We start from the raw sequence: 27741 nt of genomic DNA, 5'->3' as shown, positions 1-27741 counted from the left end.
AATTACAGTTTACCAGTTCAGAAAATGAATCTAGGTGTCTTACATGGTAGCATAAAATATTGATTGCTTAGACTAAACAATACCAGTGGTTGTATTCATTTACTTTTTTTAAAAGTTTCATGCTTAATCTAAGAAAATTCTGCTCACTATAAAAAAAAACTTAATATAATTATTAGCAAATAGTGAGATTGATAATATAATTATTGCTTAAAGGATGAGGTGCAGGTCAAGTCATGTTTCCAGAATGCAAATACACTTGATAAACTACTTTATTCTGATAATAGGGTCTTCGTCCGTCTTCTGCTGAGCGAAATCACAACCAGAGACAAAAGCTGAGAAGTGATGGGGAAGGACCTAGATTCTGGGGGCTGCAGTTCAGGAGAAATGAAATGAAGGAACAGGTTAGAAACTGCTTCCAAGGGCTACCGCTGTATTTCTCTCATTGTCTTTTGTACCATAATACCGTGTTGCCTTGAGGAGGGCACAGCAACCCACTCTGGTATTAATATTCTTGCCTGGAAAATCCCATGGACAGAGGAGTCTGGTGGGCTACAGTGCATAGGGTCACACGACTGAATCAGCTTAGCATGCACACACACAGGGCATTATTGTTTTTAGCATCTGTGGGGCACCCGAGAGAACTCACTGCACAAACCCTTGCTGGATGCACGGTGTGAAGCACCGCGCTGAGGGCCCGGGAGACAGAGACATGTATTTCCCCTTCTCAGAGAATGCAGTGTAGCTGAGTTCATAAGGCTCTTTACCTCGGATTGATCAAGTAACTGTCCATCCTGAACATTTTTGGAATTTGTATTAGTTCCCTTGGGCTGCCTTACAACACGCTGGGCAGTTTGAAGCAACAGAAATTTACTGTCTTGCAGTTTTGGAGGCTTGAAGTCCAAAGTCAAGATGTCAGCAGGGCCATGCTCCCTTTGAACCCTGGAGGGGAGTCTCTCTTTGCCTTCTGCTGGCTTCAGGTAGTTGGTCCGTGATGCTCAGATAGCCTCACTTGCAGTGACACAACTCAGTCTCTGCCACTGGACGTGGCATCCTCCTCCTGTGGCCGTCTTCATCTTCTTTTTTAAAAAGGAGTCTGTTGCTTTTTAAAAAAATATTATTTATTATTATTTTTTATTTTTTGGCCACACCATGTGGCGTAGGGCCCTTAGTTCCCTGGCCAGGGATCAAACCCGAGTCCTCGGCATTAGAAATGCACAGTGTTAGACTGTTGGACTGCCAGAGAAGTCCCTGGCCAGCTTAACAGGACAGCAGCTGTATGCATTAGGGACCCACTCTGCCCCAGTTGTGACCACATCTTAGCTTAACTATTCACCTCTGCAATGACACTGTCTCCAAATATGATCTCATTCTGAGGTCCTGGGGCTTAGTATCTCTTTGGGGGGACAAAACTCAGCCTATCACAGGATCATATGTAGAGTAATTGTATGTCAGTAACACATTTGGGGTTATATATACAAAAGAGATTGTTCCAAGAGACCTTATCCTCACTGCTGTAAGTACCACAGGCAAAGTATAAGGCAGATCATCATTTTTGGGAGCACCGACTTTTCCCTTACTACATATCACACATTTCTAAAATCATAGGCTGTCTTGGGGATTTCCCTGGCTGTCCAGTGGTTAACACTCCATGCTTCCAATGCAGGGGGTGTGGGTTTGATCATGATCGGGGAACTAAGATCCCACGTGCTGTGAGGCATGGCCAAAAATAAAAAATAAGATAAAAATAAAATCATAGGCTGTCTAGAGAGTATTCTGTCAAGTTGTTCAAAAACATTTAACATTTCGGAATTGGGATTGCTTTCCAGGAATATTGGAAGCAGTTAGAGGAAATACGCCAACAGTATCACCATGACATGAAGGAAATTAGAAAGAAGATGGGGTGTGAACTGGAGGTAGGTAATTTCATTCTTCTAAAGGAAATGTTGAGGGACTGCCCTGGTGGTCCAGTGGTTAAGACTTTTCTTTCCAATGCAGGGGGTGTGGGTTCGATCCTTAGTCGGGGAACTTAGATCCCACATGCCTCATGGCCAGAAAACCAAAGCATAAAACGGAAACAATATTGTAACGATTTCAATAAAGACTTTAAAAATGGCCCACTTCAAAAAACAAAAAGTTTAAAAAATGGAAACAAAGTGTTGCTCTATTGATTCAGAGCTAACTAAACTGAGCAGATGTTAACAGTAATGATCTTTTTTGAAAAATAATTTTAGTTATTTAACTATTTTTGACTGTGCTGGGTCTTTGTTACTGTGTGGGTTTTTCCTAGTTGTGGTGAGCAGGGGCTGCTCTTCATTACAGCGCTTGGGCTTCCCTGCAGAGCTCCGGCTCTAGGGCGTGTGGGCTTCAGTAGTTGTGTGTGTGGACTTGGTAGGTGCAGTTCCCAGACTCTAGAGTACAGGCTGATTAACTGTGGCCCGTGGGAGTAATGATCTTCTCATCAAAAAGATAAGCTTTATCATGCAAACTTTTTTTTTAAATAGGAAAACTGTCAGATGTAATGGAAGCCCCACTTTATTATGCTTTACTTGAGGCTACACAAGGTGATGGGGCTGAGAGTCTCAGTGAAGAGTGCCTGTTATTAAATATGGTTGATCGTGTTCCCGGTGAGTCAGTCAATAAGTATTGACCAAGCAGGTACTTTATTCCAGAACTGGATTAGATACAGGAAGTGAGTTCATGCCTGTGAGGTAGGAAAATCAACGAGTATTTACTGAATTTAGCTACATCGGAATCCCAGGTGGCTCAGTGGTAAAGAATCCACCTGCCAATTCTGTAGACGCAGGAGATGTAGATTTGATTCCTGGGTCGGGAAGATCCTCTGGGGGAGGAAATGGCAACCCACTCCAGTATTCTTGCCTGGAGAATCCCATGGACAGAGGAGCCTGATGGGTTACAGTCCATGGGGTTGCAGAGTCAGACACGACTGAGTGCACACACTCACACAGAGGAATAGTTTCATATGCTGGGGTAGCTCTACATAAGGCAACATTTGAGTACAGTTGAGATGATTTTTGAAATATCCTTTGAAGGAGCCACATTGGAGGTTCATTCTTCTATTTCTTAGGTGGTTGCTTTTTCAGTAGAACTCCAGATGAGATGGCTGGCCTGTGTCTGGAGACCACATTGCATGAAAAACACATGCATTTTTAAACACTAGAAACATCCTCGGGACCCTGGAAAGCTCCTCCTATGAGAGGCCAGGGAGTACCGAGTCCCACTGAGGACAAAGCCTGTTTCACACATACTTGAACTACACACTCATTGTGTAGAACTGCCCACACTGCTGAAATTGATCTTTCCCTCTCCCCATCTCTGAGGGCATATAGATAAATGAATATAGGTGAAATGAAAGTGAAAAAAGTGAAAGTGAAGTCACTCAGTCATGTCCGACTCATAGCGACCCCATGGACTGCAGCCTACAAGGCTCCTCCGTCCATGGGATTTTCCAGGCAAGAATACTGGAGTGGGTTGCCATTTCCTTCTCCAGGTGAAATGAGCAGAGGTACAATTCAGTGGTATGTACTGGGCTCTGAACTAGAGCTTTGATATCCACATCTTCTTTACTTTCCATGATGGAGAAGTTCAGTCACTTAGATATTACAAGGCAGACTATATAACGCCCCCTGATGACTCAGACGGTAGAGAATCTGCCTGCAATGCAGGACACGACTGAGTGACTAACACACACAACACACAAACACACAACTGATTCTAAAACCTGTACCCTTTCTAGCATAGACAATTCTACCCATAAGTAGTTGGAAAGATAAGACATGCACGTGTGAAGCAGTGATGGAATAAGACTGAATCTGATTAAGCCCTGTGAGTGCATGGGAGTAAACAGGAGCGGGATGAGCAGGTGGAGGAATTTTCTGGAATAAGAGAGATGGGGCCCAAACTGGGTCTGAGAAGCAGAGTGGAGTTTGGAGAGGCAGAGCTAAGGAGGAAGGCATCTGAAAGAACCACACAAAGCTGCAGGCCTGGGTGCCGTGGGAGGGGCAGGCTGGACATGCTTATCACCAGAGCGGTGCATGCGTGCTAAGTTGCTCAGTCGTGTCTGACTCTTTGCGAGCCCATGGACTGTAGCCCTCCAGGCTCTTGTCCATGGGATTCTCCAGGCAAGAATACTGGAGTGGGTTGCCATGCCCTCCTTCAGGGGATCTTCCCAACCCAGGGATCGAACCCCCATCTCTTACCTCTACCTGCAGTGGCAGGCAGGTTCTTTACCACTAGCGCCACCTGGGAAGCCCAGAGCAGTGGTTTGGTTAATGGTGGAGAGCCTCGTGTTATCCTCAGCCCTGTTTTTTAAGGCAGGTCTGGGATGGGAAGCCTGCGTGTGGGAAAGATGGACAGCAGACTTTTCTAGAGAGGCCAGGAAAGAAGCCCTGGGGGGAAACCGAAGGCGGCCATAGAGGACAGAGGCCATAAGGGGTTTCTTTCCAACCACACCCCTGGATCCTCCCTGGGCCAGTGTCTTCACGAGACCCCATTCAGGTCTAGCAACCGAGGGTCAGCAAGTGGCCTTCAGAACTGACGCAGAACCAACCTTGTTGATTGTGTATAATTTATGTTGAAGGAGGACTCAAAAATGAGCTGGAAAACGTACTTGGTGAAGAAGAGTGACCTGTCCATTCCCCATGAAGCACCTGAGGAAGAAGCACATGTGCAGGTGATGGTTATTGTTAGAGATGCTGCATTTCCCAGTGAGTCTGCGCTAGCCTGGTGTTCCCATCCCTCCTTGCACAGTAGAACCACGTGGGAAAGTTTAAAAAACTCACTCAGGACCCTCTCTGGTGGTCCAGTTGTGAAGACTCCAATGCGGCAGCATGGGTTCCATCCCTGGTTGGGGAACTAAGATCTGGCATGTTGCATGGGGTGCCACTCCACAAAAAACTCAAAAAACAGAGCGATCAAAAAAAAAAAAAAAAGAAAACACCTGGGCCCCATCCCAAATGGTCTGTGGTGGGACCCAGGCATCTTGTCATCAAGAGCTAACTGGTGAGTTCGTGCAACCAAGTTTGAGAGCTGCTTCCAGAGTGGGAGAAATTTCTGTTGTCTGATGGTGTTTGAATCTTGAGTCTCAAAGACATCTCTCAGTGAATCTGACAGTCAATTTATCTTCAAACTTACCTTTTTGGCATTAATAAGGAACTAGGCAGAGCTGAATGATCAAATGGCTCACAAAGGACTTTTCTTTTTTCCTCTGGGAGGTCTTTCCCCTTCATCTTCAATGAGGTGCCCAAAGGGCTTGATTGAGGGCAGGTGAGAGGAAGCCACGTTGAGTGAAGTGAAGGCTGAACAGCCTCCCTGAGTGTTTCTTTTTGTGAAAACCCAGGGACCTTCACAAGAGGCAGTGCCCAGAGCTCTAAAGTGGACTGAGGTTGAATTTTCTACCCAGTTGGGTGAATGGAGCTTCGGGGTCTAACGTGTTTGACACGAGTTTGATCCTTGGGTCGGGAAGATCCCTTGGAGGAGTCGAACATGACTGAAGTGACTTAGCATGCATGCACAAAGGGAAACAAAGCAATATGACACTTCTCATGCAATTGAGACAATTAGACTACACAGTCAAATCAGACAGCCAACCTCACAAATGTAAGTAAGATAACAGAAGTCAGAGTCCTATTTCAGAGCGTGTAATATTTCAAAGCAGGAAAACACCCTTCCCAGGGTTGCGGGGCAGCTAACCAATAACAATTCAAACTGATAGATGTGAAGTACATACAAAGGGTGTGGTCCACAGAAGAGGCAGTAATTAACATCTATGTGTCGGTATGTGTTAGTAGTTCAGTTGTGTCCAACTCTTTGCAACCCCATGGACTGTAGCCTACCAGGCTCTTCTGTCCATGGGGATTCTCCAGGCAGGAATACTGGAGTGGGTTGCTATTCCTTTCTCCAGGGGAATATATATATATATATATATATATATATACTTATATATATTTATATATTAAACATTATGTGTGTGTGTATATATTTATAAAAATTTATATTTATATTTATAAATATATGTTAAACATTATATATATGTGTGTGTGTGTATGTTTTTATATATATATAAACACATGGAGACTCATAAGTTTCTGGCTTGAAAGAAATAGTACATTTTACCAAGATGTGGAAGAGTGGTGAGCAAGCTTGTATGTCGGGGGGTGGGCCCTCAGGAGCTCCGCTTTGGACATGTTGAGTCAGGACGATCTGAGAGACCACATCCCTGCTTCAGGTCTCTGTCCTGCTGTTCCCTCCACCTGGAACACGCTTTCCGCAGACCATCCTTAGCCAGGGTCCAGCACCATTCCAGGGCTTCAGTCAAATGCCAAGTAGACTTTTCCTGACTTACTGTCCTCCTCTACTCATTTTCTAGGCTATTACTCTAATCTTCTTTTCTTTATAGCACTTAACACCTTCTGAAATGACATCATTGCTTGCTGACTCATTTACCTATTTTACTCCAGTAAAATGTAAGCTATGTGTCAGTAGGGACGTTCACGTTCTGCACCATCCCATTGTGCAGGGCAGTGTCTGGTTTGCGGTGGGTGCTTGATATGAAATTGTGGGGTGAATGTTAAGGTGAGGATGGTACCAAGTAGGCAGCTGAATATGTGAGTCTGAAGCTCAGAAGGGAGGAAAGATCAAACCTGAAAAGACATGTTTAAGAGTCATTGCATAAAGATTGTATTTAAATCCCTGGAAATTACTGAGACCCCTGTGTATTGTGGAGAGAAAATGGCAACCCACTCCTGTATTCTTGCCTGGATAATCCCATGGACAGAGGAACCTGGCGGGCTATAGTCCATGGGGTCGCAAAGAGTCGGACACGACTTTGTGACTAAACCATCACCACTACCACTCATGTATTGAGGAAGAGTGCCGGGGTCCAGCCTCGGCAGGATCCAGGGGGTACCCTCAGGATGAACGGCGTCGGCGAGAGATAGAAGACACGTGAGACCAGCCTTGATAGGGCCAAGTCTGTCTTTTATTTTTTGACAACAGTTTATATACCCTCACTCAGAATGTATCCAGGATACAAGATGCTCACTCATGTCTATACAGGGTTAGTTTACATTACATCAGTTTGTCCTTAAGGAAGAACAAGATGCTTTCTGCATTTCGTTTCTATAATAAATCTTTACACATTATCTTTTGGCCTTAGGGCTTATTAACATTTTATGTAAGTTAGGTGAATGTAGGCCTGTTTTCTATTTCTGTGGTGACCTTAACAGAAGAGTTACAGTCTCATAGGGCAACAGTACAGCATGTCACAACATAATAAAAATATGACCCTGTTAATACCAACATCAATTCTTCTGCAAAAGTTGTCAGTTAAATTTATCTAAAAGTTTTACCCCATACAGACTCTGCGGCTCTAATAAGGCAGCCTCTGCCTAGCACTCCTGGCTAATAATTAACAACTATTTCATTGTTACAATACTAGGGCTAAGCTCTTATTTTTCTAAATCTATAACTATATTAACAATGGTTTCCATAGCAGAGCCTTAGCACACTAAAAGCAAAAACAAACGTTAACCCAATAACCACTTTTATAATAATTTTTTCTTATATTTTCTAATAAAACTCCTTAACCCCTCAAAAATGCTCTATGTCTATTAGAGCTTTTATATAATCAGGTTCTTTATGCTATTTTATGATTAAAATATTATAAGCAATCATGCATATTAGTACCAAGGGCACAAATGCATTTGGCTAACAAACTACCAGCAAAGGAGCTTAAATTAAAACACTCCTTTCACCCTAAATAATCTCATAAAATACTACCACCCAAAAAACTTACAGATTAAAGTTCTAAATTGATTCTTATTTGGAAAGAAATCTGGGAAGGCCTTCTGCCTATGTTACAGAAATTAGGGAGTAATCTATTAAAGCAAGCATCAGAAGAACAGATAACATCTTTAAGGTGAGCGCCGGGGGCAGCTTTGGGGCAGCTTTTCGGAATCCCTGAAAACCTGATCCGCCTTGCCCGTCAGGCTTTCTCCCCATGACCTTGTCATGGGTGGGATCTCGTGAGCTAGCCTTTTCGAAATCCTTGAAAACCTGATCCGCCTTGCCCGTCAGGTTTTCTCCCTTATGACCTTGTCATGGGTAGGATCTCGTGTGCTGGCTCCCGGCAGAAGAGAATGTCAGAAGACCCAGGACCGAACCCAAGAAAACTCAAGGGTCTAAAATTCACCTCTTGGCCATTCTTTGGAAATTCTTGTCAGTACTTTTACAGTCTTCTCTTCCTCCTTTGAATTGACCATCAATTTTTAGACCCTCCCCTCCTTCCTTTGTAGTATCATGAGCTGTGCAATTTTCTGTTTTCCTGATTAAGATCATAAGCTTCTTAAGGGAAGGATCTTATAGTCAAAATTACACTCTTTTTAAATATTGTATTTATTTATTTGTAGTTGCGTTGAGTCTTCACTGCTGCTCGCGTGCCTTCTCTAGTTGCGGTGAGCGGGAGCTAGTTTTCGCTGAGGTGGGCGGGCTTCTCACTGCGGGGGCGTCTCCTGCTGCAGAGCACCCGCTGTGGGCACAGACTCTGGGCCACAGGTCTCAGCAGTTGGGGCACTGTGGCTTAGTTGCTGCAAAGCATGTGGGATCTTTCCATACCAGGGATCGGACCCATGTCCCCTACATTGGCGGGTGGATTCTTGTCCACTGTACCACCAGGGAAGTCCCCAAATTACATTCTTAAATTAGATTAGGTTGTATGGGACTGAAGTGATAAATATTATCACAACGTAGAGTTGCAATGCTGGTGTTAAATGCATTAATATTTCAAGTTAATGGACCTTGTTCCCAAGCTCTTAGTGGACTATCATTAACTTTCCTTTGCAATAGGCATGCTTTTATTCTCAAGTCAACCATCAGATTCATTCAAGAAATCAAATAATGTAAATAGACCCTGCTGTGAATTCGGCAATTGTGAAAATATAATTGTTTGATCAATAGTAAATGCTAGATTTTATTTTTTCTCTAAGTTTCAGGATATTGAAAGAGACTTAAAACAAATTAAACCTCAGAACATAAAGGGAAGTAAAAGTTTGGAACAAAAACATAAAGCTCAGGTAATAAACATTTTGTCTTTTTCGTATTAAAAATCTGGCTGGGGCTCTGCACCTTGTAATCTGGATTGCCTACAGGATTTCACCCCCTACTATTTTATGGAATTGCCTTATTTTGTGATGTTAGACTAATGGTTTTAAGTATCTGTAATATCATATTGGGAGATGTAATTTTAAGGTTTTCATTGGATTGCAAAACTAAGTTTTTTTTCTTGCTTTCTTTTAGAGAGGGGTAAAATTTGAAATTAATTTAGATGAATGCATTTCTGATGAAAACACCCTCCAAGAGGAAGAGGTATGCTGTTAAGTTAAAGTTCTATTAGTAGAGATGAGAGAATGAGTGTCTTAATAGCACATTTCATGAAATTTTCCCATAGAGGGTAGGGAAAATTTTCTAAAATCTTCCTAGAAGGATCTCTAGTGTTCAGAAAAGTCTTCCAAAATACTTAACCTTCTGTTCTTCTTAAAATTGAGATTATTCATATAAATGGATTATTTCATTTTACTTTGCTATTATAAAGAAGGTATTTTCCTCCTAACAGTAACTTTTAAATTATAGCCAGATTAAAATAGAAGACATAATATTAATATATAGTCAACAACTAATAAACTCACCTAAAATAAATGAGCATGTATATTTAAATTGAATAAGCAACAAGAACCTACTGCATAGCATAGAGAACCCTGCTCAATATTCTGTAACAACCTAGTTAGACACTGAAAAAGAATAGATACGTTTATATGTATAACTGAATCACTTTGCTATGTATTTGAAACTAACAGAACATTGATAATCAACTATAATATGAAATAAAAAGTTTAAAATAAAATAAAAATAAATAAGTGAGCTGGTATCTTGAAACCATGCACATTTATTTTGGATCTTGATTAGTTATTGATAACTTTGTACTGGTCTTTGGATAAATCTCAGTTATGTACTAGGGATCTCATTGAAACAGCAATAATTGCCTGAATACAGTACACTCAAACCTCATTTTATGACTTGATTTCAGCATCTTTTTTTTTTTTTTCAGCATCTTTTTTTAATCCCATATTTTTACTAAAGCTGCTAACCAATATGAAAATTAACTGATTTGTGTTTCCATTTCACCTCTCCAAATTGGCCTTTTAAATTACCAAAAGTTAAGTATGAATGTGTATCTCTCTCAATTTCTTTATTTCATTTTTTTATTGGCTTAAAATTTTTTAAATGTTATCATTTCTTTTAGATTTGTGTGTTTGTGTGTGTGATGAAGGTCCATTTTTTTAAAAAAATAGACTATGTTTTAGAGCAGTTTTAGGTTCATGGCAAAATTGAGCAGTAGGTAGAGAGATTTCCCATATAGCTCTTGCCCATGCCCTGCCACACACACACACACACACACACACACACACACACACACACACACAGCCTTCCCTACCATCAGTACCTCCCACCAGAGTGGAACATTCATGGCAAATTAGCTGCCACATGATCAGTGCTCATCTCTTTTGACAAGGGGAAGAAATGGACAGACACATTCCTGTTTCTGCCTTGTTCCAACATAGTTCCAGTTTAAAATCCTGTTGATTCATGTAATAAACATATGTTGAATACTCATTGCATATTGATGAACCTACACTGGCCCATGCTAATCACCCAAAGTCCATAGGTTATGTTAGGGTTCACTCATTCTGTGGTTTTGACAAGTGTAGAATGACATCATTATAGAACCATTGAAAAAGAATAGATACATTTATATGTATAACTGAAAGAAATTGAAAAAGAATAGATACATCTATGTATATTACTGAATCTCTTTGCTATGCATTTGAAACTAACAATGTTGTTAATCAACTGTACTCCAGTATGAAATAAAAAGTTTAAAAAATAAAATAAAAATAAATAATATTTTTAAATTTTAGAGTAAAATTATAGAATCATACAGAGTATTTTCACTGCCCTAAAAATCCTCTGTGCTCCACTAAGTTTTGAGATTTTACCAGCATTTTGCTATATAAAGACTTCAGTGGAGTGGTGGTAGGTAGTGCTCACCTCTAACCGCTAGGCTCTACGTGTCCCGGAGCTGTGAGCACCAGAGGGAGCAGCTCTGGGGACCTGGGGTCTGGATTGGAAGCTGAGGACCGATTCTCCAGTGCTGTGAAATGAGGTGCTGCAGTTGGCTTCCCTGATGGCTCAGATTGTAAAGAATCACCTGAAATGCAGAAGACCAGGGTTTGATCCCTGGGTCAGGAAGATCCCCTGGAGGAGAGTATGGCAACCCACTCCAGTATTCTGGCCTGGAGAATCCCAATGGACAGAGGAGCCTGGCGGGCTATTGTCTATGGGGTCACAAAGAGTCAGACATGACTGAGTGACTAACACTTTCACTTTCAAAGTTGGCCTTCTAGAGAAAGGAATAGAATCCCCAAAGTTTTATGTACCAATTTGTTCATCCTTTGTTCTTCTTTGCTTTGTTATGCTTGAAACAGAGTGATCATTTTAATATTAATAATGGAATGTTAGGAGCAGTTTTACGGACCTGATTGGCAATGTTAAAGCTTAAAGCAGGACATGGATGAACTCATCTTTAGAGTTCCATAGCATGGAACAGTAGGGGATTAAGATCAAAGGCAGGATGTCTGCATCAAATTAGTTGCCACGGGATCAGTGCTCGTCACTGTTGACAAGGAGAAGAAATGGACAGACATTCCTGTTTCTACCTTGTTCCAAAAGAGTTCCAGCTTTAAAAGCCTACTGATTCATGTAATAAACATATATTGAATTCTCATTGCATATCTTGATAAATGCTACTACTGGGAATACAGAATAATTTTTAGACTTTTTCCCCCAAAATGTGGCTTATTTCTCATGAAACCCTGTGGAATTGCTTTAGGCAGTGGATATGCTGAATGAAACGTTGACCTCTGAGGATGGCATGAAGTTCTTGGAACATAAATGTATGAAGGCGCAGGAAGATTATACAGACAAAGCATTTGAAAACCTCTGTTGCCCAGAAGCAGGTATGTGTCCCTTGAAGGCTGCAGATGAGAAGGTACTGTTTTGTTGATAACCCATCTCATATTCTCTCCTCACTCATCTCCTGTGACCTGACTGTCCCCTGCCCCCCACCCCTCCCTGGGCGGAACCTGGCCTGACTCCACCCACTGCAGAGATCACAGCCCCTGAGACCCACCCTCCTCTCTGCTCCGCACTGCTCCCGGGGCAGTTTCACCTGCCCCCTCAGCTTCCACTCCTCCACCAGCAGCTCCACACTCATCTGTCTTTCTCAGGGTCCCCCGGATGGCTCCAGGGACAAGTCCCATTGTCATCTCAGACTCAGTGTGTGTACGATCAATCTTCTGAGCCCTTTCTTCGCAGGGAGTCTTTATTCTGGGCGATGTCCTCACCAGACTGACGGTCCTGCTGTCATGCCTGGGGTGGTTTCTACCCTGAGATGTCCCTGGGTCTCCCTCCTCCTCCTTCATTCTCTCTGCCCTGTCCTGTCTCAGCAGTGCATGTGGTAGGAAGTGCATGGGCTTTGGAGACAGAGCTCGAATCCCAGCTGGTAGTGCCGCTTTCTGGTTGTGCAGCCTTCCACATGTTACTTCAAATCTCTGAATCTCAGGCACTTCCCTGGTAGGCTAGTAGTTAAGACTCCACACTCCCAATGCAGGGGCACGGGGTTCTATCCCTAGTTGGGGAACTAAGATCTCACATGCTGTGTGGCCAAAAAGAACCCCAAAAACTCTGAACCTCAGTTTCCTCTTAGGAATGAGGATACTAATGCTTGCCACACAGACTTATTGTGAAGGCTAACGTGAAAATGGACATATTACGTACTTAATTTAATAGATGCTATTTCCCTAATATTCCCTTTCCCTTCTCCTGAGTTGCCTTACTCTCCTATGCATCCTCCTTTTCTCTAGTATTTCCCTTTCATTCTGTAAATATTGCTATAGCCATCTTGTTGTATTATTATCCTACTCAAATTTTTAAAATTAATATTTATTGGAGTATTGTCTCATTACAATGGTGTGTTAGTTTCAACTGTACAGCAAGGCGAATCAGCTGTATGTACACATGTATCCCCTCTATTTTGGATTTCCTTCCCATTTAGATCACCACAGAGCTCTGAATAGAGTTCCCTGTGCTGAATCGAATAAAGATATTTTTTTTCCAGGTGGAAATGAGGCATTATCAAAATGAAATAGGAGTAGAGTTCCCTGCTCAAATTTTGTTTTGATAATGCTCATAGGATACAGTTCATTGCACAAAGTAACACATGTTATGCTGCATGGCCTGATCCTGCTCGATCACCCCCCTCTCTTCCTGCACTGATGATGGGATCCACACAGCCTGTTGGAACCGCATCTTCTCTTGCAGCTATGTGAGCATTTACACAGCCTGACTCAGCTGTTTCCTCTTCCTAGAATAATACACTTTGCCTCACTTCTACCTGGAAAAATCTGTATTCAATTCAGCAGGCATCTTACAGAGAATCCCCAGCTCCTGCCAGGCTGTGCTAGGTTGGAAGGGACCTCAGAGATGAATGATAGCTGGCTCTGCCTTCACAATCATAGAACTGTCATGAACCAGGGAAAGGAGGCACAAAACCTGCTTTTTGAACCCCAATACTAATCATTAGTTTGATACTGAAAATGGCCTCAATGTAAACTGGGTTCCTGTAATTATTATTCAGGCTGAACAGTTTTTTGTTTTTATAAACCATCTGTTTATTGACACCTGTCTTTCTGTTGTAAATTATGTGCTCATATCCTTTATCCATTTTTCTACTGAATATGGCATGTTTTTTTTTTTTTTCTTTATAAGACTCATTTAAGTTGAACCTTTGCCTGAAACACCTATTGCAGATATTTTCCCGAGCTGGTCTTTAGATCTCATTGACAGTAACAATAGCAAATATGTATGTGAGTGTGTATGTGTGTGTACTTATAACTTGGGAATAAACTCTACCAGAATCATGCAGAGCAAATGAAGGAAGCATAAAACTTCACTGAGGTAGTTAAAGACTGAATAAATGTAGAGAAAAGAGCTGGACACGACTGGGCAACTGAACAACAACAATGCTGTTATATATTAGAAACAGTCATTCCAAATAAATATGTGGATTTTTGGCAATTTCAATCAGAAGCGCGATCGGAGTTTTTTCTGGTGTAACCAGATCTTGGCAGAGTGCAGAATCTTGGAGATCCTTTTTAAAAAATATTTATTTATTTGTGGCTGTGTCAGGTCCTAGATGTAGTGCTCGAGCTCAGTAGTTGCAGCTTGAGGGCTTAGTTGTCCCACGGCATGTGGGAACCTACTTCCTCAGACAGGGCTCAAACCCCTGTCCCTTGCATTGGACCACAGATCCTTAACCACTGGACCACCAGGGAAGTCCGTTGGAGATTCTTAACTAGCCAAAAAATCTAGAAAAGACGAGCAGTGCGTGGTACTTGTCTTCCAAATATCAAACTGTATTATAGAAATTACAGTGATTAAAACAATATGATACTAGCAGCAAAATTTTTTAAAAATTAGTGAAAAAAGACAAAGTTTAGGAACAAACTCTAGTATGTATAATAATTTAGCATATGCTAAAAGTCACATCATGTCAATGGGAATTAAATAAAAGAATTAAGTAAAAGAATTAAATAAATGCTCTAGAACTAATTGGTTAACAATTTGGGGAAAATTGTGAAATCAGACTCTATATAATGATACAGCAAAACAAATTCCAAACTAAAATCAAAGAGTTTATATGTTAAAAGTGAAGCTATATGTCAGAAAATAAAGTGAAAGAAAATGTAAGTATTTTTTTAATAGGGAAGACTTGGCTATTCAAAATACATAGGGAAAAAAAATCACAGAATAAATTAGTAATAGATTCAACTTTAACAATGAAAGGCTTTGGTAAAACAAATATTGCTAGCCCCTAGAATTGTCATTTTCAATATTTTACCTAGGGAAAATAGTCATAAATGTAAAAAATGAGTCCATTATGGTGTTGTTTATCATAGTAAAAAATTCTAGCAATCTAAAAATCGAGCAAAAAAGAATTAAGTTAAAATGTATCCATGAAACAGGATACCCAGTTTGCTTTAATAGAGCAATATTTAATAATTCAGATAGGATATACTGCTAATTGAAAAGAACACATTGTAAAAGGATATGTAGTATTTGGCCCATTTTTTGTTTCAAAACGAAGCAAAAATAATATGCAGGAAGGAAAATTTGAAATTGTAATCATCTTCTGGTGGGATTATGGAAATTTTGGTTTTCTTCTTTATCTGATCTCCAAATTTCCTATAATGAAACATAGTAACAAATTTTTAAAAAACCATGTTACTTTTGAAATTAAGGTTGGGGACTTGGCTGGTGGTCCAGTGGTTAAGAATATGCGCTTCTACTGCAGGGGGCACAGGTTCAACCCCTAATTGGGGAACTAACATCCCGAATGCCACAGTGTGGCCAAAAAATAAAGTAGAGTAATGGAATAGTTGCATTTCCCTGGAAACTACTAAAGTTCACATAAAGCCTCAATAATTTGTTCATTCAGTGCTGTTAATATTTCTTTAGCATCAAATATATTTTGTCAATCAAATGTTAATGATAAAAATGAAACAATTTTAAACCTATTTATAACTTTAGAACTTATAAGTTCAGTGGCCTGAAGTAACAAATACCATAAACTTGATGGCTCATTAACAACATTTATTCAATATTTCACACATTTCTGGACACTGAAAAGTCCAAGAACATGATGCTGGTAGATTTAGGGTCTGGTGAGGGTCTAATTCCATCTTTTTGCTATGTCCTCACAAACCAGTCAGTCCTGAAGGAAATCAGTCCTGAATATTCCTTGGAAGGACTGATGCTGAAGCTGAAGCTCCTATACTTAGACCACCTGATGCGAAGAGCCGATTCATTGGAAAAGACCCTGATGCTGGGAAAGATTGAATGCAGGAAGAGAAAGGGGCGACAGAGGATAAGATGGTTGGATGGCATCATCGACTTAGTGGGCATGAATTTGAGCAAACTCCAGGAGATAGTGAAGGACAGGGAAGCCTGGTGTGCTGCAGTCCATGGGGTGGCTGACAGGACTCAGCGACTGCACAACAACCCTTAGTGGAAAAGATGAGGGGGCGCTCTGGGGTCTGTTTCATAAGAGCATTACTCATTTTCACGAGGCTTCACCCTCATGACCTAATCACCTCCCCACAGTCCCTCCTCCTAATACCATCACCTTGGGCATGAGGTTTGGACATTTGAATTGGTGGCGGGGAGGCAGGGAGGGATGGTATGCAAACATTCAGTCCGTGATAATCTGCATAGAAGGATGGTGGTGACTTGTTTTTGAATGTGCCAGCTGATGGATTCCAGGTTTCCTAAGAACCATTTGGTGCTATTAGTCACACTTTGCTGCTTTGAAATGAACCAGTTATTTCCTTATACCCAGAGTTGTGCATTCCGGATGCCATGGCTGCAGGGCACAGGAGACAGTGGGCCCCAGGAGCCCCTCAGACTCTGCCGCAAATGATGGCCTCGGCCGATGTCACCTCCGCCTGCTCCACCTGCTCCACCATGCCTGAGGTTGAGGCAGACGTCAGTGGCTTAAATCATCAGCAAGAGGAGAGAGAGGCCCCAGACACAGCTGTGTTCTCCCCAAATGCCAGTGCTCACTCTGACCTGATAGTTCTCACTTTTCAGTATAGTCCCTATAAGAACGAAAGAAAGAAAGTGAAGCTGCTCAGTCGTGTCTGACTCTGCAGCCCCATGGACTGTAGCCTACCAGGGTCCTTTGTCCATGGGATTCTCCAGGCAAGAGTACTGGAGTGGGTTGCCATTTCCTTCTCCAGGGGATCTTCCCGACCCAGGAATTGAACCCGGGTCTCCCCCTTTGCGGGCATATGCTTTACCGTCTGAGCCACCAGGGAAGCCCTATAGTCCCTATAGATTTGTATCCAATACTTGTCAAAAGACACTGTTTTAGATTAGGTTTGTGGCTCAGACGGTAAAGAATCTGCCTGCAATGCGGGAGACCCAGGTCTGATCCCTGGGTCAGGAAGCTACCCTGGAGAAGGAAATGGCAACCCACTCCAGTATTCTTGCCTGAGAAATCCCATAGACAGAGGAGCCTGGTGGGCTACAGTCCATGGGACTGCAAAGAGCCAGACATGACTGAGCAACCAACACTTCCACGTCCTACCTCTGCAGAGACTTGCCTACTAATTATTCTAGACAATTGACCACTGTAGCTGTGAGAATGTGAGGGAGGAAAGATCCAGGCTCCCACCTCCCTCTCAAGGAGGGGCAGGTGGCTTCATTTGCTTTCCTGTGTTAGCCCAATAACTCCCTTGCAATGTCTTGAAGGGTCATTTTCTTTCATCAGTAATAGCAGAATTGAAATATTAGCTATCCCACAAGGTTTAGAGAGTTAGTGCAAAGATACACATTAAATTGCTTTGTAAGCCAATGTGCTGTTTCAGTGTTGGGACTGTTTAGAATGTGATGGTATTTTCAACCTAACTTCTTTTGTTTACATCTGAGCTTCTGGCATAGTCTTTCCTCATCAGAGAGTCTCTGCAATACCTGGGTGTGATCTTACAGGTGGTGGAGATTTTCATTGCTTATTTCCTATGTTCTTGATAATGTGGGGCCATGTGTGCTGAATCACTTCAGTGGTGTCTGACTCTTTGCCATCCTGTAGACTGTAGCCTGCCAGGCTCCTCTGTCTGTGGGATTCTCCAGGCAAGAATACTGGAGTGGGTTGCCTTTCCTTCCTCCGGGGGATCTTCCTGACCCAGAAATCAAACTCGCTTACATCTCCTACATTGCAGGCTGGTTCTTTATCTCTAGCACCACCTGGGAAACCTATGTGGGGCTGAGGGAGAGCTGAAATTTATGTCCATAAGTTGAAGTCTGTAAGTATATTACTGAAGTTAGTAACTAAAAGTGTGTGAATGGACCCATGTTTATACTTTTACAAAATATATCGTTAAATTTACAGAAAAGGGCTTGCAAACATAATAAACATAATTTAATCCATCCTAAGCCAGTGAAACAATAAGAAGGGAAACTGAATTTAAAATAAATGATAGAATAGAAATGTCAACATACCAAAATAGCCAGTTTGCAAAGCAAAAAATGACTCTCCTGCCCAATAGCTCTGTGACAGTCATATTGTCACTGAAGTTTTCTTAGCTTCTTTACTCATAAAAATGAGGGGTGGGATTAGGTTATCGCCAAGGTTCTCACATTCTGTGATTTTAAAAGCTCCGTTGAAGAAGCATTTTTATTGTCATTAATCCAGTCTCCTTTTCAGATGGCCGAGTGATTGAGATTGAAGGTGGTCCAGAAAACAGGAGACGGTGGCGGCGAGAAGCCCCGGGAACTTTACTGAGTGTTTTGGCAGCAGCACAGTTAGCCAGCAGCTCCATTTCTACCAAGGATGGGGAATGTGGTATGTAGTTTACTTTAAAGTACATCCCCAGTCCCCTGCAGAATTTTGTCAGACGTGTAAATGCAGGACGGGGATAAGAATAGCCTGGAGAGAGAATTGAGAGGGTGTCAAAGCCTTTTCAGAAACTGATTTACTTTGTCCAAGCCTGTTCCAGATGCATTAATGAAAGACTTGAACTTCTGAAAAAAGTGGAATCATTTTCTGTAACGGGATCGGTTGATGAGTGATGAAAATTAGGTAGGAAGGGCAGGTGGCTTTGTAGATGATGAGCTAGGGCTTAGCTCTACTTGACAGAGTCCATTTAATCTGACAGCTATTCAGCAGACTCAAATTACCATGCGGTGGGCAATAAAATACATCTTAATATAGTTTTTTTGGCTTTGGGGATTTCTTTTTTTCCCCCTCTAACTTTTAGCAAGCTTATGCTTGTGCTGGCTTCAGAATTTGTTGTTTTCTAAAGGTTGAGGGAATTTGCGTCACAGTGAGGATCTGGTGTGAACTGCCACGAGAAAAACCAACCGGGAAAGGCAGGTGTCAAACAAAGAACACCTGCCCAGGCGGGGCTTTGGGGCTTCAGAGATGCGAGGCTGAGGGGGCAGGGGGGCCTGGGTACCAACCCGAGAGTGATGGAGGCTGATGAGTGTTTACAAAGTGAAAGAACAACAAGAAAGTATATTGAGAATAATGCAAGAGGCATAGCTGACTGTTTCTGAAGAGTGAGTCTGCCAGTGTGTGAAGTGCAAGAAAAGGGGAATCTCTGTGAAAGGTGAGTCTTAAAGAATGGACGGCATTTTATTGACGAAGGAACATTTCAGGTGGGGAGGACTTGCAGATCCACCCACCTGAGAGACTGAGAAAGACGGTATGACTAAAATCTAGGCGCAGTAGAAGGGCCAGGGTCCTTGAGTAGATGGAGTCCTTCGATGTTATGACTTGTCTCAGCTGCCACACTTAAAACTCAAGGCTTGGGTGGAGAGGGTGGGGAGAGAGAAAAAAATGGTTCTCTGTCTTCGAGGCTTTCTTTCTAGTAACTTCTAATCACAGGCTGCAGTGTGGTTGCTGGTCAGCTTCCTCCCCTTCTATCCTGGGATAAAGGCATTGTCTGTAAGAGGGGGCTGGAGGCTGGGGGGTTGGGAGGAAGCTTTGGGCTGGCTTGGATTAGACTGGAGGCCAAGGGCTGGGGTCCCAGACCAGGCAGGATGGAGGTGCCCATCTTTCAGGACACTGATGGCAACATGCTGGTGGCTATGGTGTGTCTTCTTGCATTTGCTCCTGCAATTCTTTGAAAGAGTCATAGAAAACTCTTAATATGATCTTGCATGCCACATGAATTTATTCATGAACTTACTGTATTTTTGCATGGACAGCTTTACATTAGGCATACATGAGTAACTGATCCAACAAGTGGGACGCGAGATAGGAACTTGCCTCTCAGGGTGGCGTTCAAAGCAAAGCATGGTTATTTTGTTTTGTAACCTGTTAAGGGAGCAGGCGCTCCCTCCCACTCCAACTGTGCTTTTTCTTTTAATGTTTACTTTTTTATTTGGCTGTACCAGGTCTTGATTTTGCCATGCAGGATCTTTAGTTGCAGCATGCAAGCTCTTAGTTGCAGCATGTGGGATTTAGTTCCCTGAGCAGGGATCAAACCTGGGCCCCCTGCACTGGGAGTGCAGAAGGCTTAGCCACTGGGCCACCAGGGAAGTCCCTGGCTGGACTTTTCATTGGTCTTTCAGCCTCTAACTCTGGTTGGCCTCACCTCATCTTTCCTATCCCAGTAGCAAGCTTGACTTCCTGTCTCTGGTCATCTTTCTTTAGCTATCCCTCTGCACTCCTGGGATTTCCCTGGTGACTTAGCAGTAAAGACTTCCCTGGTGGCTCAGACGGTAAAGCGTCTGCCTACAATGTGGGAGACCCGGGTTCAATCCCTGGATTGGGAAGATCTCCTGGAGAAGGAAATGGCAACCCACTTCAGTATTCTTTCCTGGAAAATCCCATGGACGGAGGAACCTGGTAGGCTGCAGTCCATGGGGTTGCAAAGAGTTGGACACGACTGAGCGACTTAACTTTCAGTTTAGCAGTAAAGGATTCGCCTGCAATGCAGGAGACACAGGAGGCATGAGTTGTATCCCTGGGTCAGGAAGATCCCCTGGAGGAGGAAATGGCAACTCACTCCAGTTTTCTTGCCTGAAAAATCCCATGGACAGGGGAGCCTGGTGGACTATGATTCATGCGTGGGGTCACAAAGAGTCTAACACAACTGAGCGACTAAGCATGCACACGCACACTGCACTCCCGCCAGATAATATTGATACTAAAAAGGACCAAGTCTTTTCTCTGCTTTAAATCCTGCAAAAGATTCTCCCTCACCCTCTGGATAAAACCCAGATTCTGCAGACTCTAAGTGCCTTTAAGAGCAAATGGCCGCTCCCAACAAACGTCCGAGCGGCTGGCACGTCTCATCACCTGTTCTTCCTTCTGTTTAGAATGCAAGCCTTCTTCCCTTTGCCAAAGTAATCCTCCCTTAAGATTCCTCTCTGATGGAACGCCTGCTCACTTTTGTCGCGATGTTTCATCAGTAGTTACCCTTCCCTCCACACTTTTCCCTATACTCCAGACAGAGCTGGCAAAAGTGTCTGGAATATAGAAGATTCTTAATAAGTTAATAATTTGGATGAATGAGTTCAAGAGCCTGTAACTTGATTGACATGCTTCCCTTTAATCCAAAAAATTCTACTAAGCTTTCTGTAACTCCTCAAATTTGTCTACTGCCTCTGACTTTTCTGTTAGCTACCTCTGACAGTTTCACGTTCATTCAGCATCATACTGAAATTCGTGCACACTCAAATATTGGTTAAGTGCATGAAATACATTTCCTTATTATATTTATTGTGTAAATTCAGGCCATAGGAAGATGTAGTAGTGATTTTATTTGAATTTTTATTGATTGCTGTGAAAAACCTGGATCTCAGCTAAACTGCTGCTGTGTACCACTGACAGGCAACCACTGTTTTATTTTTTTAAATATTTTAAAATCTTGTTTTTTTTTTCTTTTGTCTGGCTGGGTTTTAGTTCCATCTTGCAGGACCTAGTTCCCTGACCAGGGATTGGATCCGGGTTCCCTCCATCGGGAGCACAGAGTCTTAACCACCGGACCACCAGGGAAGTCTTAGGTAACCACTGGTTTAAGTGCTTGAGAAAACATCAGGGCATGTCTCCTTTGTATTCATCTGAGATTGGGTTCCCTGCCTCGTATCCCACAAGACACTAATTCTCTGATCATAAAAATCAAGTTCACGTTAATTTGCTGTTTAAATAGCTTTCTTCCTTGCCAGGCTATAGCTTCTGAGAGCTTTGTCTTGATCACCACCCCACTCTGACGCTCTATCCGTAGTGCCTGCTACCATGTCCAGAACTTAGTAGGTGACGCTGTCTCTGTGAATGAGAATACAGCCATAGCATAGTTTTTACTATCACTTTATGTAAAGGCATGGGTTTGCCAATGGCCGTATGGCTATCAAGTTGGATAAGGAAATTACAGCATTAAAAATTATTCTTGCGGTTCTGTAGACTCTTTGTGAAGACTGTCTGCATGTGTAAATTCTAATAACTTTGGTTATATGTGTAATAGACACAATTTATAAAGGCATTTAAGCATTCGTTGTTACACATTTAACTGCAATTCATATATCCTCTGTCATATCTTTAGCTTAAACATCCAGTTTCTTGAAAATAAACTCCTTTGATGCATCTTGTTCTAAATTCCATTTAAAAGTGAAAGATTATCAAGTACATGTTTAATTAGTCCTAATTTTATTTAATTTCTTTTTAATTGGAGGATAATTACTTTACAATGTTGTATTGATTTCTGCCATACAACGACATAAATCATCCAAAAGGATACATATATCCCCTCCTTCTTGAACCTACCTCCCATCCCCCAACCCATCCCACCCATCTAGGTTGACCCAGAGCACCAGATTGAGCTCCCCATGTTATGCAGCAACTTCCCGCTGGCTGTTTTACATCTGATAATATATGTGTTTCAGTGATACTCTCCATTGACCCCTCCTTCTCCTTCCCCCGCCGTGACCACATGTCTGTTCTGTCTCCCTGTCCTCATTTTGAAAATTTAAAATAGTAAGACTGTATAAAGTCCTTTTAAATGAATCTTACTAGTAAAAGCTACACTGTTTTAAGGAGGACAAGTATTTTTTTTTTAACATGTGCATAGTTAATTCAGGTCAGTAATCTTGTTTATAGTTTAGCCACTCCAAGGGAATCCTTGGTGGGAAGGTAACCTCTGCTTTTCTTATGTCCATTTGCAGGCTACATAGTTGCCTTGGTAACATCATAGTGGCACATCCTGATAACAGCTGATTTACATTTCTGTAGTTAGCCTTTCACTCTTTCTTCTATCCTGTTAAATGAAAATAAGAGCCTCCTAAAACTGCCTTCTTGAGACAGGAAAGTAAAAATAAAACTATCAGATTCCCATACCAAGAAGAATACTCTGACTGTTTTAGTAGCCAGACTAACTCATAAATGAGATGTATGAATCTACTTCATTTATTTCAGGCACTTTAGGAAGTGATACAAGCTATGATTTGGGATGAACTGTGTTCATTAAAAATAGGTAAATATTTAATTACAGTGTGGTGAAATTTCTACTTGTGAGTGTATACATGAGTTGTCATGTAACAGTTAACAAAAAATCTCTGCTTTTAATTCCACCTTATATTTTCATTTTTATGAATATTCAAGAGTGACATAAGGTTAAAAATGTGTGCTTATATAGTAGTAGTATAGTGTTAGTTGCTCACTCACGTCCGACTTTTTGTTACCCCAAGGACTGTAGCCCGCCAGGCTCCTCTGTGCATGGGATTCTCCAGGCAAGAATACTGGAGTGGGTTGCCATTCTCTTCTCCAGATGTGTGCTTAAGACTAAAAGAGTTCTTATAGTAATTTATATTTATAAAATATAAATTTTAAGGGCTAAGAAAACATTGTGCCATTTTATTGGGAACATTTTCTTTGTTATTAGTGTATAAAATAAATGTACCTTATAATCATTGAAATCTTAGAGCTGTTGAGGGGATGTTGCTTCCTGTAAAGAAATGAAATATTTTACTATCTTCAGTCTGATCTTTTACCCAAGAGGAACAAAAGTACACTTTAAATAACAACAATGAATTCACCCCCTCACCAAAAAAAAAGATAAAGTTGTGGGTATGTGCTTTGGGTTTTCCCTGCAGACATCAGTGATTTACTGTAACCATAAGCTGAATACTGTGTATAAAAACAGTGAAGGGTGGTCCAATAATGTTAGCAGGCTTCCCAGGTGGCGCTAGTGGTGAAAAATCTGCCTGCCCATGCAGGAGATGCAGGAGACAGGGGTTTGATCCCTAGGTCGGAGAGATCCCCTGGAGCAGGCAATGGCAACCCACTCCAGTATTCTTGCCTGGAAGATTCTGTGGGCAGAGGAGCTTGATGGGCTACAGTTCATGGGGCTGCAAAGAGTCGAGACATGACTGAGCACAAATGATGTTAGCAAGTCTTACATTTTTACAAGATCTCCTTAAATTTTCTATACAATCAAAGCTTCTACCCGAAAGTGGGGTTAGTTTGTCTCTTCATCTCTGATCGTTATTCCTTTCACTTCCTTTTTCTTCTCTTGTGGTGTTGCCTGCTACTTTCAGTACAACGTGGAATAGTTGCTGTCCATTGTTATCTGTCTTATTCTCTGCTTTAATGGAATTATTCAAAGGTTTTACCATTGTGGCTGATGTTCAATACAGAACGCTAGGTGCATGCCCCTCATGAGGTGTATAGGCTGGGAAGCTTTAATCTCTGTCATTTATTTAACAGTGGGACTACTGAAAGAAGATGAGGGGAAGGTGGAAGTGGCCTCTGACATTGAAGTAGATGCAGAACAACCAGATCCAAGATCTGATGATGATGATACGTAAGTAGATCATTCACAGAGGCCTACATGAAGCACGGAATATAGTAAAAATGGTAAAAAGTTAAAATGCTGCTGTCGAGGCATCAGAGACAGCCTCAAAGACCCAGCTAAGGAGACCAGTGTGTGCGTGTGTGTGTGAGTTGCTGTCATGTCCGATTCCTACCCTTTCAGAATGGCTGGGTCTCTGGGTAGTGGCTGTGAGAGCCTGGGCACTTTTGCAAAATCTCTTTGAGCCCAGCTTCTTTGTCAGTTGATGATGATAATGTCTACCTCAAGTATTGTTATTAGATGAAACATAGTATATGTGAAGTGCTTTAGGGCTGTCACTGGCATAGGAAGGGCTCAATATATGGCAGACATTTCATTATCTTTTTTTCTCTTCCTGCCTCTTCGTTTAAACATAAGAGTTTAATAGGTATTAATAAATATCATAAAGGTTGTAGAACACAGGCCCGGCTTAACAAAATATTGATTCTCCCAACCTTGGATGTTAATCATCCTAAGAAAAACCAGACTGATAAACAATTTATTAACCTGGGTGAAAAAGCAATTTTCATATTGCTCAGTTGGGGAGTGGGGCTTAGGAAGAGATACATTTTCACATGTCTTCATCAGTGTTTTGATACCACAAAGTATATTTTTACTGTTTATTATTTCAGAAATTTTGAAGAATCTGAAGATGAATTGAGAAATGAAGTAGTAGAATCTCTGGAAAAACTGGCTACTTTCAATGAGGCAGAAAAAAGAGAAGAGGTTTCTAGTTCTTCTAAAGATGCTGGAAACTTAGAAAAAACAGAGGGGATAGGCATGCAGAAATATTCAGAATTAAATGAAGGTTTGGAGAGTATTTTTATTCCATCTGATGACAAAATTTGTATTGATGATGAAGATCAAGGAATATCAACCACCAGTCAAAATATTCAACTGTGACTGTTGAGCTTTTTTTAAAATGATGTTTGTATGTGTTATAGTGTCTCTTTGGGAACAAGTCATAAATATTCATTTATTGTAAGAGTTTTCCAGTAATCCCAATGCTTTATTAGTTTTTCTTTCAATTTAGACAGTAGGACTAACTTTTGAATGTAGAAATTCCCATTTTTCCTTTAACATTCCTATTAAGAAATCTTTCGGATTATGTATGTGGTCGGCATAGTAACGTGACTCCCCCCCAACCCCAAGCACACCCAAAGATGTGAATATTTTACCTGGCAAAGGGGAATTCACACTGTAGGTGGAATTAAGATTCCTAACCAGCTGACCTTAAATAGGGAGGTTATCTTGGATTATTCAGGTGGGCTCAGAGTCAGCACAAGGGTCTCTGAAGGTGGAAGAGGAAGCGAACCAGAGAGGTGGCAGCTGAGGGGGTTCAGCTTGATGCTGCTGGCTCTGAAGATGGAGGAAGGGGCCGCAAACCAAGGAGTGCAGGCAGCCTCTCTCTAGAGGCTGGAAGAGCTTTCACCCCAAAAGCCTGCCAAAGGAATGCAGCCCTGCCAACACCTTGATTTTAGCCTCATGAAATCCACTTTAGACTTCTGACTGACAGAACTGTAAGATAATACCTTTTTGTTGTTTTTAACTAAGTTTGTGGTCATTTGTTGTTAGTGATGGAAAACTAATATACAGACTCATTCATTTAAAATAATAATCTGTTATTTTATAAAACCATGATTTTTGACATTTTTTAGGGTATGCTGAATATGCTTTTTTGAAGCTGATGTTGACACTGATGGAAGTAAGGTAACTGAGCAAGGAAAGAATCATTTTAGTGTCTCACTGAATTATTTTCTAATAGTTTCAACTGTATAAACTTCTGGAAGGCAGGGACTATATCTAGTCTTTATTTCTCATGATGGTCTTTTTTATATATAGTGGTTAGCCCAGTGCCAGAAATGTTTAACTGAAAAATGCTAATACAATTTCTTATTAAGACTGTAAGCTCTTTGAGACAGGAACCTAGACTTCAACTTTTTTTTTGTATTAATTATAACAATCCCAGTGTTGAACATGTGTCTGGAGCTTAGTAGATACTCTGATTTATTGTATCTGCTGTTATGAAGGACAGAGTAGTTGTGGCTAAGTGATAGAATTCTGACTGCAATATCTGGTGTTTGATGAAAGTAAAACTAAAATGACACATTGATACACTGCAAAACCAAGAAAACAAAGAAATTATTGATCACACTTGCATGTTTTCAGAATAAATTGTTAGAAAAATCAGGTGTCTCAGTAACTATGTACATATATCTATCAACTTGATCATTCTTTAAATGGTACCAAGAATATCAACCCTTAACTTCCCTTCTAAGTGTCTTTAATAGTTATGTGTGATCCAAGTGCGCACACAGCACTAGACCACTGGAACGGATGCTTCTCTAAAGCCAAGGGCGGCCTTAATTAGGGCGGGGAAAGAGGTTAAGAGTCAGCAGAGGACAGTGGAGACGAAGAGTAAATCATAGGGGCCTAATTTGACTCTGGAAATACCCAGAGCTTCTGGCTGTGGTTTAATGGATGTAACTACAGTTGTTTTACAATGTTGTTCGTTTCTGCGGTACAGCAAAGTCTATCAGCTACACATATGCGTAAATCCACTCTTTTTAAGAGTCTTTTCCCATGTAGGCCATTGTAGAGTACTAGAGTTCCTTGTGCTATACGGTAGGTTATTAGTTATCTGTATTTTATATACAGTGGTGTGGAAAGTACCTTTTTCATTGTACCCACTGACAGACTTAGCAGACACACTTTCACGTATTTATTCATATCATAGTTCTGGAGTCTAGGGTCCACCAGTATAATTAAATACACAATATTCTGAAAGTGCTGATAATCACACTGGCCCCTATCTCGTAATTTTGTCTAGAATATGACTTTGGAAATTATCCTAGAAATTATTAAAGTGTATGAAGCTCTGCAGTATTTTACATGTCTGAAATATTCATTTAAAAAATCTATTAAACCTGACCATCTACTTTCCTTGTGGGTACATGAAACAAGATAGTTTTTGTTTTGCCTTTAAAAACTTTTTTTCTTTAAAAAATATTCTTGGCGCGGGTACTTGGAAATAGTAGTGGTGGTTTATTTGCTAAGGTGTGTCTGACTCTTGCAACCCCATGGACTGTAGCCTGCCAGGTTCCTCTCTGTCCACGAGATTCTCCAACAAGAATACTAGAGTGGGTTGCCATTTCAGCAGGTAATAAATAATTCACAACTGAGAGACTATGTGAGGGGTGGGAGACTATGTGAACTGGGA

The 27741-nt window shown here is 41.4% G+C and overlaps 1 protein-coding gene across 6 annotated transcripts in view; it reads left to right on the top strand.

The window, feature by feature from the left end:
- The window catches only part of NEK5 (NIMA related kinase 5), a 60110-nt gene extending 32400 nt beyond the window's left edge, over nucleotides 1-27710 (top strand). For 2 of the 6 annotated variants that reach the window (XM_061133850.1, XM_061133846.1), the window contains 9 exons: nucleotides 285-401; nucleotides 1827-1913; nucleotides 4598-4690; nucleotides 9003-9089; nucleotides 9313-9381; nucleotides 11963-12089; nucleotides 18395-18532; nucleotides 24398-24494; nucleotides 25154-27710. In XM_061133850.1, the coding sequence (XP_060989833.1) occupies nucleotides 285-401; nucleotides 1827-1913; nucleotides 4598-4690; nucleotides 9003-9089; nucleotides 9313-9381; nucleotides 11963-12089; nucleotides 18395-18532; nucleotides 24398-24494; nucleotides 25154-25424 (1086 nt within the window). In that variant the 3' untranslated portion in view covers nucleotides 25425-27710. Of the gene's footprint in view, nucleotides 1-284; nucleotides 402-1826; nucleotides 1914-4597; nucleotides 4691-9002; nucleotides 9090-9312; nucleotides 9382-11962; nucleotides 12090-18394; nucleotides 18533-21601; nucleotides 21703-24397; nucleotides 24495-25153 lie in introns of those variants that run through there. The other 4 variants (XR_009691432.1, XM_061133847.1, XM_061133848.1 and 1 more) reach the window with 4 other exon arrangements.
- The last annotated feature ends 31 nt before the right edge of the window (nucleotides 27711-27741 follow it).

Source organism: Dama dama, chromosome 30 (assembly GCF_033118175.1).
Source record: "Dama dama isolate Ldn47 chromosome 30, ASM3311817v1, whole genome shotgun sequence".
NCBI lineage: Eukaryota > Metazoa > Chordata > Mammalia > Artiodactyla > Cervidae > Dama > Dama dama.
This window is presented reverse-complemented; position numbering and strand designations above follow the sequence as displayed.